Genomic DNA, 12,662 nt, shown 5'->3' on the forward strand with positions numbered 1-12,662 from the left:
AGTGGTGGCACACATCTTTAACCCCAGGACTTGGGAAGCAGAGGCAGGCAGATCTCTGAGTTTGAGGCAAACCTATTCTACAGAGTGAGTTCCAGGACAGTCAGGGCTACACAGAAAAAAAAAAAACAAAATGAGTAGATGAGTGGGTAGGTGGGTGTGTGGATGGATGGACGGACCGACAGAGAAGACAGTATACATCAGATACAGCCTGATGGTAATGCAAAGAAGACCCTGAATTCTCTCCCCAGGACCACACACTCACACTCATATCCACAGCCTACATACATACAAGATAAACAAGGCTATTTACTGTAGCAACATTTGTTACTGCAAAGACAAGAGACAACTTAAGTGTCAATCAATAGGTGGCTGGTTAAATAAAATGCAATACATACAGATGATAAGATTTTATGGATATTATGACTATTATCTCTAAATGAAGATATGAAATATCTTCAATTATATTTTAAAAGAAAGATTCAGAGCACTGCATATTTTGCTTCTATTTCTCTGTGGTGGAAAAGCTACAATACACAAACAATTGCTGGTAATTGCTTAAATAATCTCCAAAAGGATACAAACTAAACTGGTAGACCCTCAAAGTGATGAGTCTAGAGTTTGGGTAGCAGAATTTTTTAAGTACATAAGCCACATTGATGGACTGCAAAGAATTAAGATAAAGTCTGACAAAAATGCATCAGCATCAGGCTAGTCTCCACAGAAAGCACAACCTGGGTTGAACTGCTCGTTCTTAAGAGCAGTTCTTAGCAGGAGCAGATAATCAAGTGAACAAAAATCAAGGAAATTCTTCCACTTTGAAAACCATCAGAGAGGTAATGCAGTCTTCATATCTTAAATGTAGCATATTTTCAGCATTCACAGTAATAAATCAACAGCATTCTAAAAAGAACTCGAGAATGCACTAGTGTCCAACAAGTATTTATGTGTGATCCTTGGGTCCCTGAACATCAGTTTTCATGCATACAACAGAAGAGACAAAAATTTTCTTTTTCTTTTAGTTCTAAAGCTTTACAATCCTCTAAGCAGAGAATGAATGAAAGCTACTGCTCAGTATAAATTTTGGAATAAAACACTGAATAAAGACTTTCTCATCCCACTCACAGCTTAGACCTACTTTACAGAGCAAGGGACTGGTATGCCCTAACAGATAATCAAATATGTATTACATACTACTACTGAATTAATTATTGGCCATAGGAAAAATGTTTAGGATTCAAACAACCCTAATAAATTTTAGGCAAATTTCTTAAAAGTATTGTATCAAATGCAAAATAGGTATAGTAAACAAATTCAAGCGTTAAAGCAAAGGTCTCTGATGTTTAGCTTAAATAAATGGTACACTTTATAAAGCAACTATGAAAGAACTAGAAAGGGTGTTTAAAGACACATCCAAACTCTCATTTTTGAAGTAAAATAGTAGGGGCTCCTCAATCTGCCTAGTTAGTCTATCATTAATAGTACTATTAGGAACCATACTCATAATAATAAAATTTTCAATTATAGCTCAGTTATAGTTCAATTATAGTTGTTTGTTCATTTGTTTGTTTCAAGACAGGGTTTCTCTGTGTAACCCTCGCTCTCCTGGAACTTTGCTTTGTAAACCAAGCTGGCCTTGAACTCAGAGATCCACCTGCTTCTGCCTCCCAAGTTCGAGGATTAAAGGCCTGCATCAGCTCATATTTGATATAACCTTATAACATGCCATTTTGGGGGCCACAGGGAAAGATCAGTCAGTAAAGTGTTTGTGCTTGCCTCAAACATGAGGACCTGGGTTTAATCCTCAGAACCCAGGCAAAAATGCTGGGTGTAGGGGTCATGCATGTAATCAAGCACTGAGATGGTAGAGACAGAGGCATCCATGGATCTTGCTGGCTGGCCAGTCTAGACTAATTAGTAGGCTCCAGGCCACAAGAGAAGTGGATAGTGTTCCCGAGGACATCTGAGACTGTCTTCTGGAAGCCACATGTACATATACACACACCCATGTATACCTGCACACACACACACACACACACACACACACACACACACACACAGAATAAAACCAACTTAGCTAGGTACAGTGATTAAAACAACACACATAACTAGATGTCATAAAAATTTAACTTACATAAAATGTTTCTTAATTTACCAATAATACATGACCATAAAACAAAACTTTGTTACCAGTTCTTAAGAGTACAGAAATGTATCAGTAGGAAAAACATAAAACTGGATATTATCAAATAATTCTATAAGGCACATTAATAAGGAAATAGGATTAGGGTCTGTAACTAAAGGAATGAAAATGATGGTTTTATTCTAGCTACATCACTTCCGCAGTCACTTGAGGACTACTCGAAGAGTTCTCAGTTACAGAAAACCTCTATGAACTCACTGAGGTTTACGCCTGTCCTCCACAGAGCAAATGATTAGCTGAATGCTCTGTGAACTATTACAAAGATCCCTTTCTCCTCCCTAGCCATCTCAAAGATGGGTTCTTCTTCCGTCCTAAATAACTCATCATCTCATTTCCAAATTTCTGACAATAATGAGTTATTACCATGAGTAAACCCTTTTAATTCCCTCTATTAAGTACTCATCATCTCATTTCAAAAATTTGATAATAATGAACTATTGGCATGAATAATCCCTTTTAAACCTCTTCCTCTCAACTCTTGGATAGTCAATAAAATGTCTTGATTTACATCTTACTACCAAAACATTAAACCTGCCATGCCAAATAAGAACACTTCAGGGTAAAGTAGGAGTTAAAAATTTTCTTTTCCAAGCTCCAGGAAGAATTAGTAACAAAATTCATGAATATAGTCAGATAACAATTAATACTTTAATTAACAAGACAGCATATAGAAAAATGTAATCCTTTTCCTAAGGAGGATCTTCCTAAAAGATCCATGAAGTCGTCCTTTAATAAAGTTACCACTGCTAGTCTGTTCAGCGACATGGAAATCCTTTCATATCTAGATACCCAGTACTCTGAAACTATCCTCAGGATAACACTGATAGGGTATTTCCTAAAGGCCTGCCCTGTTCTAGTGAGATTGTTTTAAAAAAATATTAAAAACAAGAATGAATCCTAAACATTCACAGTATAATGGGGGCCATATACAAATGATTCTATAATAAGAAATTGGTCATGAATTACGGTATTTTTTTAAGCATCAAAGCTGTATGTAGAAATGAGGGTAAGTTTGGGTCAAAGACTTAGATCACATAAAGCAAGCTTTTGAAGGATATGTAGTTGTTTGAATAAATATGGAGGGGGGGCACAAGCTCACATAGAGGAAACAACGTGAGCAAAAATGACTGGTGATGAAGCACTAGCCCACTCACAAGATGAGAAAGATAAAATCGCTAAGCTCAAGGGTGAATGAGCTGCCTAAAGTCACAGGAATATTACCTAACAAAGTATAAAGCAGAACCCAGGCTTTCTGCTTTCAACTGGCTTTGTACACCAGGAAATGCTGGCGCTTGTTGGACAGAGCATCAGATAAAGCTTTATCTCCTACTTCACTCCTTCCTAAGAGATGGCCCATGGCTGACCCAGCTTTTTTTTGGGGGGGGGGGAGGGGGCGGAGAAGAGGGGATGAGAGTATCATCAGCAATCCTGTGAGACAGATACTTTTATTATTCACAATTTGCATATGAGACTATAGAGGAACAGAAAGGTGTGAACAAAAACTGGGAATTAAGTATACATTCAGTCCCAGCTGACTAATTACACCAGGCCCTAAGCTTAAGCACTTAACCTGCCCCCTTTGTCAAACAGCCCTAAGTCATTCTTGGTCTGAAAATATAAAAATGCTAGTAAATTTCTGAGCTCCACCACTGTCTCCCAGAGCTCACTGCACAACATAGCAAATACTTCACACAAGTGTTCACAGCTGGTACCTTTATAAGCCTGGTGCTTCCTGAGTGAAAAAGCCTGTGCATAAGGGAGTTGGAGCCTTTCAAAACTTTTACAATTGATTTAATTAGACAAAAGCAAACTGAACAAAATGTGGCAACAAAAAAAAAAAAAAAAAAAGGAGGCCACATCAAGCTTGAAGATATATATAAAGGAGAAAAATATAAAGCCTTTCTTTCACCTGAATATAGGGTGTAGTGGGGGCATATACAAACTAGTTTTAGGTGTGCTACTTACATTAATGTGGTTCAGACCAAATAAAAATACTCAGAACTTTGTTTACTAAAGGCTCAGAGACAATTCTAAGATGCCCAAGAACTTTACTTCTTGAATATAGTTAAGGAAGCTGGCCATTCAAAAAGTCAGGATTTTTAGGACACCTAAAACAATTCAAGGAACTGGATATCAGTCTATAACCCAAAATACTGTCCTTAAACGGACTGTGTGAAAGCAGCTATAAAATTGTGTGTGTGTGCGTGTGTGTGTGTGAAGGGCTGTAAGGAAAATGGTCAACTAAGCTATATTCCTAGCTCTATCATTTGGCTTTGAATCTTTTGCTTTTATTAGTACATACCATAGAGCACTTCCACAAATAGGCCTATGGACATCACACAGCCAGTGCACGTACTCATTAGTGCGGCTGTGGACACGTGCATGCCCGTACCCCGTATGTGGGGGCCTAAGACAATCAACTATCCGGTATCTTGACGACTCTCTCTCCACCTTTATTGTTTGAGACAAGGTTTCTCAATGAGCCAGAGGCTCCACTCAGCCAGGCTGGCCCAGTCAAGGAGTTTCAGGGATCTGCCCATCAACACACTGTAAGTAGGGTTAAAGGAATGTGCTGTAACCCTCCTCCCCCACCCTTGCCTCTTCACATGCATTCTGGTGATCTGAAGGCAGGTCCTCAGGCTTGGAAGCAGGCACTTCACTGACTGAGCCACAGTCCCACCCTACAGTTTTCTGATCTATCAACTTGATACTATATATCTTGTGAAATCTATGGGACAAAAAACAAATTAGCAATGAAACAACAGAAAGAGGGTGTGGACCATTATCTAACTCTAGAATTTCAACAATATACAACATATATAGCAATCCATCCTCACTTTTTTACAAAGAGACAGGGTTTCTCTATGTAGCCTGGGCTGTCCTGGACTCCCTATGTAGACCAGGCTGGCCTCGAACCTGTGCCTCCCAGAGTGCTGGGATTACCGGCATGAGCCAGACCAGTTCATCCTCACTTTTTGCTGGGATGATTTGGAGTTGTAGTGTATTGCCCAATTCAGGAATGTTTCCTCTCAGGTGGATTGTTCAGCTGTCCAGACCTCTAACTCTGCCCCCAAAGTGCAGTTTTGAATCTGACAGCACATCTCCAGGCCAATAGGCAACTATCAGGTCTCCCTGGAGTTTCTCAGGGTTGTGAAAAGGAATAGCAACTAAGTACATCAGCATCCCGAAAGTGCTTCTTCACTGTCAGTCCACCATCATCCCACTTCTGCGACTTCAGCACCTGCCAAGGTTTCTGCCCCTTTTCAGCCCTCACCTGACAAAACCCAATGTCAGTTTCAGGAAACAGAGAACAGCATTTCCTTGCAAGGTCCCCATGCTCAACCAACCCTAGATTATACCAGCTAAAAGGAGGACAGAGAAATGGGAGGGACATTTTGGACTTAAGTATGTTTCTTTGTAAAACAATCACACCATACCTGAGCTATAAGCTGAACAATTAAAAAAAAAAAATAGAGAAACTGCCTTGGGTGAAAGCAAGTACAATGCTTTAAGCCCTGGTTAACCTAAAAAATATAATTCCCAGGAACTTAATGGTCAATTTCTGGGTAGTGGAACTGCCTAAACCACAGAAACAAAGCAGTGTCATTGACTTTTGGTTGGATTTTTTTTTTTTTTTTAAATTTGCAATCCCAGATTTCACTTGGAGTGGTATTTTTACCTACTGTTCATAGAAGCTTTGCTATGGATCAGGTCAAAGCAGAAGGTAAACTACATCCTTCTAGAAACAGTCCAACCTAAATGTCAACTCCAACAGTGCATATGCTGTCCCACAATGCAACCTGCTTTTATCCATCAGTGAAGCTTCAACAGACGGTGTCTAGCATTAGTGCACAGAAGAATATAAAGTAGCAATAATCTGAAAAACCAGATCAACGGAAGACAGAAAATCTGGCTCATTTGGCTTTTCCCAAACAGTACATATACGCAAATATTAAGTTTAAGAAATCTAAGCCGTGAAAAGTTTACACCCTAAGAAAGCAACGTAAAATACGGGAACTCAGATTCACAAAACATCCACTGCTCTGGTGTAGTTTTCCAAGGGTTTTTGTTTGTTTTGTTTTTCGAGGCAGGGTTTCTCTGTGTAGCCTTGGCCATCCTTGGCCTTTGTAGACAAGGCTGGCCTGGAACTCACCGTGATCCGCCTGCCTCTGCTTCCCTGAGTGCCCAGATTACAGGCGTGCCGCACCGGGCTCCAAGTATTATGTCTACAATGTCTTAAGAGTCCCAGGATCATATCAGGGAATAAAAAGTAACATTTAGTATGTTTGCTCCTGGGATTTTAATAAAATTCCAAATTCCTAAAGGGGGAGTAACCTCAAAAACCCAAGGGGGAGAATCTAAAATAAGTTAATAGCATCAGTATTTAAGCAAAATGTATATTCTGCTGAAGAAAGAGCGGTATTAGCCATTCTAACACAATTTTCAACCTACAAAATACAAAACATCTCTCACAGCCAAGGAGACATCATGGAGTGTGATTTCAATCTGAGGATAAAGAATCTGAATTTTGGGGGAAAAAAATGCTTTCCAACAGGAGCTTTGAATAAGCTTTATTCATTTATTTCTTAAACAGTAAAAAGGGGTCGTCTAGGGGCTGGAGAGATGGCTCAGTGGTAAAAAAGGGGTCGTCTAAATACACTGGGGGTTTCAGTCTAATATCAAAGGGTCATTTCAAAAGACTTAAGGATCGCAATGACAGTCCAACCGGCCAGTCTCGGAGTAAGATTCTTACACGCATCGGCGCGGCTCTCACGAAAGTGACAAATGCACGGAAGAGACTGAAGCGGGGCTAAGCGCGGACTGGATGACTGGGTTCGGAGACCTGCTCACAGGAAGCCACTACATCCTGCCCGAAGTCCCTGTCAGTCACGCCGCCTCTCGATTCAAGTCCCCGCCGTCGCCGCAGAGAGGTGGGGCGGGCGCAGGTGTCCCGCCCGAGCCTCCCGGGCGCCCCGCCGGCGCCGCGCCCACCCGAGGCCGGGCCGCCCGCTTCCGCAGCCCCCGGCGCCCCCCTCCACGCCGCCCCCCGGCTCGGGAGCCCCAGGAGCCCGCAGCCCCTCCTCGGCCCGCCGCCCGGCCCCGCCCCGGCCCGGCCCGGCCTCCCTCCTCCAGCCGCGCCTCCCTGGTAATTACCACGGGGCTCCCACCTCGGGCGGCTCCCCGTCGAGACCGCGGCCGCCCGCAGGCCTGCGTCGGAGGGAGGCCGGAAACTCCGCGCGCCCCGGGCCGCGCCCCGGGCTCCCGCGTCCAGGCCGCGCTCCAGGCGGCGCCCCTCACGCCCGGGCCGCCCGCGCCTGCACGTCCCCGCCCCGCTCGCTCCGAGGGGAGCCCCGGGCCGGCCGCCCCGCCGCTGGACGCGGAGCCTTTCCTCAGCACAGCCCCCCCGCCCCCCGGGCGGCCTCACCGGTCCCGGGCGGACGCCGGCGCCGCCACCTCCGCGCGCGCAGGCTCGCCCGCCGCCCACCCAAAGCCGCGGCGCCCCCCGCGATCCCCTCAGCCCCCGGCCCCGCTTACAGATCCTGCCGCGCAGGCTCTGCAGCACTCGGACCTCACGACTGTCCTCGTCTCCCGTCTCGGCTTCCGCCGTGCCCGTGACGGCCGGCGCGTCGGGAGAAGCCGCCGCCGCCGCCGCCGCAGCAGCAGGCGCTGCCGCCGCCATGGTGCCGCCCGGCCCCTCCACCGCAGCCCGGCCGCCTGCGTAGCCGGGGCGAGGCGGGGCCCGGCGAGGCCTAGGCCGGATCGGGCCTCGCTCTGGCCACGCCCCGGCCTCGGGTTGGCTCGCCCCGCCCCTCGCGCCGTGCCCGCCCGCCTCGCCTCGCCTCGCCTCGCCTACCCCTGCTTCCCTGCGACCCGGCCCGGGGCGAGTCGTGGGGACCTGCCTTGAAAGCCCCTGCTGTGATCCCCAGAAGCCTGGGAATCGGGCGGCCCCCACGAGCGGACCTCCTCCAGGTCCCCCGCAAAGTTCAAGGGATCCAGGAGTCCTCAAGTCAGGTCCAGAGAAAAAGTTTGGCGTTTTGGCCAACATTAAAACTAAGAGATGTTTGAGAGCCTCTTCCAACAGGGTCTGGATGCTCCCGCAAGCGGAGACAAACCACTCAAGCAACCTTTGCTCTAAGGGCATCGCTCTGCAGATGTTGCTTCAAGACAAAGCCCACCAACCCTTCCCAGTCTGAGACCCACAGAAATTCTGAGATGATCAACCACGTGTGTAGTTCAGAATCTGAAAGGTGACCCGTTTCCTACTCCCCAAAGCAGGCCTTTTAGAAAGTAGGTTGGCCCTGGGAAGGTTGTAAATCTTCAACTAGTTGTTGCCACTATCTTAAGCGAACTATTTACAGTGAGTAAACTGCGTGAATAACACCCTGGTATGTGATGAAAGGGATGATTTCCTGGTCCCGAGGTCGTCAACTGCGCTGCCCTAAGAAGGAAGAAACTGATTTAACAGAGCAGGGCTGTTCTTTGCCAGCGTATCTACCCTAGCCAGTCAATCAGGTGCTGATTTTTTTAAGGGTCAGACACATAGGGATGGCCTTAGGGCAAAAGACAGAGGGCCCCAGCCCCTGAGCACCTCAATCTGGAAGGGTACTCAGAAAGAGGCAGAGGAACAAGGATAGGAGAAGCAAGGTGCGGAAAGTGGGATAAGGAGAGCCTTTCTGGAAATGAGCACTTCCTGGGAAGGGGGAGCAGAAGACAAGGGGGAGCAGGAGTATTTCGAAGGGCAGAAGCCACTTGGGCAAAAGCTGGTCAGTCAGAGTGACCTAAGCCTGCTACGAGTTTTAGACTGGAGAGCAAGGCTTCTAATCCAGCTTGTGATATGTGCTGTCCCTTTTCCTATACGGCGGAGCCTTAGGGAAAGTGAGCATACCTCCTTTTACAGGCGTTTTGTTTTGGTTTCAAGCAGTAAGTCCAAATTTTATTTCCCTTCCTTTCCAAATCAGAGTTTCAAGCCCACGTGCTAGAGACCGGCTTCTTCTATTTTAAAGCTTTACATGCTTTGATAATACATATCGATTATGCATAATAATGTGCTGACATTTTCATACACGTGTATATAACGCATGTATCATATTCACCCTGCCGTCACCCTTTTTTTGTGTGTCACCCTCCAACTTCCTTCAAACCCCTTCCTCTCTTCCGCTCTGATCCACGGGAAGGTCAGTAGACAACTGTTAGAAGTCGGTTCTCCTTCCACCATGTGGGTCCGAGGGTCATTTGGTTTGGTGTCAAGAGCCTTTGCTCACGGAGTCATCACACCAACACGGCTTGCTTTTTTTTTTTTTTTTTTTTAATCCAAATGAATTTACGGGAGCTGTTTCCAGGAACAGAGGTGAGAGGTTCATAACAGGAGCACGAGAAACTTACCAGTGGCTACACTACTGAAGGAAATGTCTGTTTCTCCTCCGGCAACCATTAACTGCCTAGAAATCCTTGTCAATCCCTCCCGACCCTGCAAGAGGATGCCGACAGCCCAGTCTTGCGGAGATCCTGCACACAACCATAGCTGCTAAAGGCTGGAGAGATGGCCGAGTGGTTAAGACTACTTGCAGCTCTTCCAGAAGCGTTCTCGGCACCTACATGGTGGCTCACAATAATCTGTAACGCTAGTTCCAAGGGCTGTAACTCCTTCTGACCTCCAGGGGCACCAGGCACCCGAGTTACATGCAGACATGCATCAAACATTCATATATGTAAAAAAAAAAAAAAAAAAAAAAAAAAAACAATAGAAATATCTTTTTAAAAAAGAATGTAATGGCCATGTCATGTCATACTCAGAAAATTCCACAACATTCCACTACATCCTCTGACTCTTACATTCTTTCCGCCATCTCTTCCTCAATGTTTTCTGAGCCTCAGAAGGGGGTGCTATAGAGGTCTTATTTAAGGCTGAACACTCCGCAGTTACTTATTCTCAGTACCTTGCTCAGTTACAAGTCATTGCATTTACCTTTACCATTGCCCATTACAGGTCAAAACAAAACAAAACATTCTCCAAGCAAACCTGACGTCCTCACTAATCCATGGATACAAATACAATTATTGGAAGGCGATTTAATACAGACATCACATCCATTTAGCAAAATGGCCTGCCAGGGCTGGTGGCCTCCCCAGCCAGGAGCTTTTCAACAGGTTTATAGTACCAGATGTGAATTCCCTCTTTAAGGAGCAGGCCTCAGTTCCAGCCAGGAAGTGGTTGGTAACCCCAGAGCAGACTTCCCGTTAGCTCGTCAGTAGGTAGGTGCACTTTACCTGGCAGGTCAGTGATGTCCTGTAGGGACCTCATCACGAAGACTACTGATGACCATTCACCAGCGGCCTACACAGCACCGTCTAACACCATGAGGGCTTGCTAGCTGGGAGGAAGCTTCCAGCTCTGTCCCACCCTGGTTTCTCTATGTCCTGTGGTCTCTTCAGCCTCACAAGCCTAGTTCTGGCGGCCAACCAACCGCAGTGGCCTCTGCCTATATTGTTTGGAAGCCCGGTGGGCCTCCCTGACCAACAACTCATAGGAAGATGGTCCACCCCCAGCACAGGGCTTGCATTTACTGACCTATGGCTTTTCATCTCCATCAGATTATTTTTATTTAATTCATTTTTTATTTTTAATTATCACGTTAAGTATCTGGTTTGCTTGTGGTTTGTTTTCATACATCCTTAGTTTTGGTTGGCCCTTCCCTCCTCCCCTCTCCCCTACCTGGAGACTAATTTTCTTGTATCTCTTCTTCATAGTGTCTCCAGTTACCACATCCCACAGACTGCTGAAACCTGTTTTCTTTCTCTCCTCCTTTCCATTCTACCATTTCATGTCTTTAAAAACAAAAACATAACTCCATCCGAAGAGTGTCCATATATAACAATTTTTAAAAAATATGCCTTTTTAGACTCGTATGTGGAACCTGATCCTATCATCTTTTACATGTGTACTATTTGAGAATGATATTCAAGTTTTCTAATAGTGCTCCTTTAATTTTTTTCTCGGGGTTGGAGAGATGGCTCAGTGGTTAAACTGACTGCCCTTCCAGAGGTCCCAGCACCCACATGGCAGCTCATAACCATCTATAATAGGATATGATGCTCTCTTCTGGTATGCAGACAAAGTACCCACATACATAAAATACATACATACACACATAAATAAATAAATAAATCTTTTAAAATGTTTTCTTAAAATTTATTCTCTAATAATTTCATACATACACACAGTCTGCCTGCCTGTATGCCCGTGTGTCAGTCCGTGTGTGTGTGTGTGTGTGTGTGTGTGTGTGTGTGTGTATTAGAGTTTAATTAGGACTGTGGGTCAGGGCTTATTTATTGGAAGAACTTAATAGTGGCTGCACCACTGAAGAAAAGCATTCTCCTTCCCCTAGCAGCCATGCTTCAATTGCCTATAGCTCCTCAGAAAGGGGCAGGTTCTCATGAGCTCCTCCCCCACCCGTGCTGGAATGTTGACCCGTTTAATCTTGGGTAGGTAACCACAGCTGCTGTGAGTTCATGAGCACAAAGGCCATGTCAAGTCCAGAAGGCAGCCCTTCACAGCTCTCCTTCCCATCCCCCAGGCTCTTATGTTCTTCCTGCTCCATCTTCCTTGAAGTCCTCTGAACCTCAGAGGTGGTTGGTGAAGATGTCTCCTCTAGGGCTGAGCCAGCACTTCTCAGTCCCAGGTTCTCAGCTCTTTGGCCAACTGTGAATCTCTACAGCGGCCTCTGGCCACTGCGAAATGAGGCTTCCGACCAAAGGCTAAGAGCAGCATTCACCTATGGTTTTAGACATCTGTGTGTCTTTCTGATGCAGAATGGAAATGCTTCACTGATTCTTCCTCCTGGGAAGAATTGTCATTGATGTTAACTAGTTGTTGAGAACATGTCTGTGACACATCTAGTCGATAAATTAGCTCCGTAAATGCCACTTCATGCCCTTGACAGGAACTCTTGTAAACAGGTCTCATTCCCGTTCCACACCAATTAGTCTTAATCTAAAGCAAAAATGTAAGCTTGTTATTTGTGTAGAAAACAAAACAACAAGAACAAGAACAAAACCCCTAGCAATGGCTTCCTTCACTTCATCTGTCACCAAGCAAGTGTAGAGTTCAGGTCATGAAGAAATGTTAAAGAGGACTAATGAATAACGTTCAGATTCCTTAGCCAGGTGTTCAGGCTTGAGACCGGACCCAGCCCACCTCGCACTCCTCTTACCTCAGTCACTTTGAGCAACTTTCCCCAGCGACCTGATGTTAAAGTGGCTTCCTAACCCAGGCATAGGGACACATGCTTTAAACCCAGCACATAGGAGGTGGTTGCAGGCCAAGGTCTGTGAGGCCAGCCTGGTGTGCGTATCACCTTTTATTCCAGCCTGGGCTACCCTGTCTCAAAGGAAAGAAAGAAAGAAAGAAAGAAAGAAAGAAAGAAAGAAAGAAAGAAAGAAAGAAAGAAAGAAAGAAAGAAAG

At 45.3% G+C, this 12,662-nt stretch overlaps 1 protein-coding gene across 2 annotated transcripts in view; it reads right to left on the minus strand.

The window, feature by feature from the left end:
* The window catches only part of Rasa2 (RAS p21 protein activator 2), a 101,023-nt gene extending 93,143 nt beyond the window's left edge, over window positions 1–7,880 (minus strand). For both annotated transcript variants that reach the window (XR_008722826.1, XM_055629844.1), the window contains exon 1: window positions 7,736–7,880. Coding sequence is in view for 1 of the 2 variants with exons in the window: in XM_055629844.1 (XP_055485819.1) it covers window positions 7,736–7,880 (145 nt within the window). In the remaining variant the exon portion in view is untranslated. The remainder of the gene's footprint in view (window positions 1–7,735) is intronic.
* Between the last annotated feature and the right edge of the window lie 4,782 nt (window positions 7,881–12,662).

The sequence above is a fragment of the Psammomys obesus genome, unplaced genomic scaffold, assembly GCF_907164565.1.
Source record: "Psammomys obesus unplaced genomic scaffold, mPsaObe1.curated_primary_1811, whole genome shotgun sequence".
Taxonomy (NCBI): domain Eukaryota; kingdom Metazoa; phylum Chordata; class Mammalia; order Rodentia; family Muridae; genus Psammomys; species Psammomys obesus.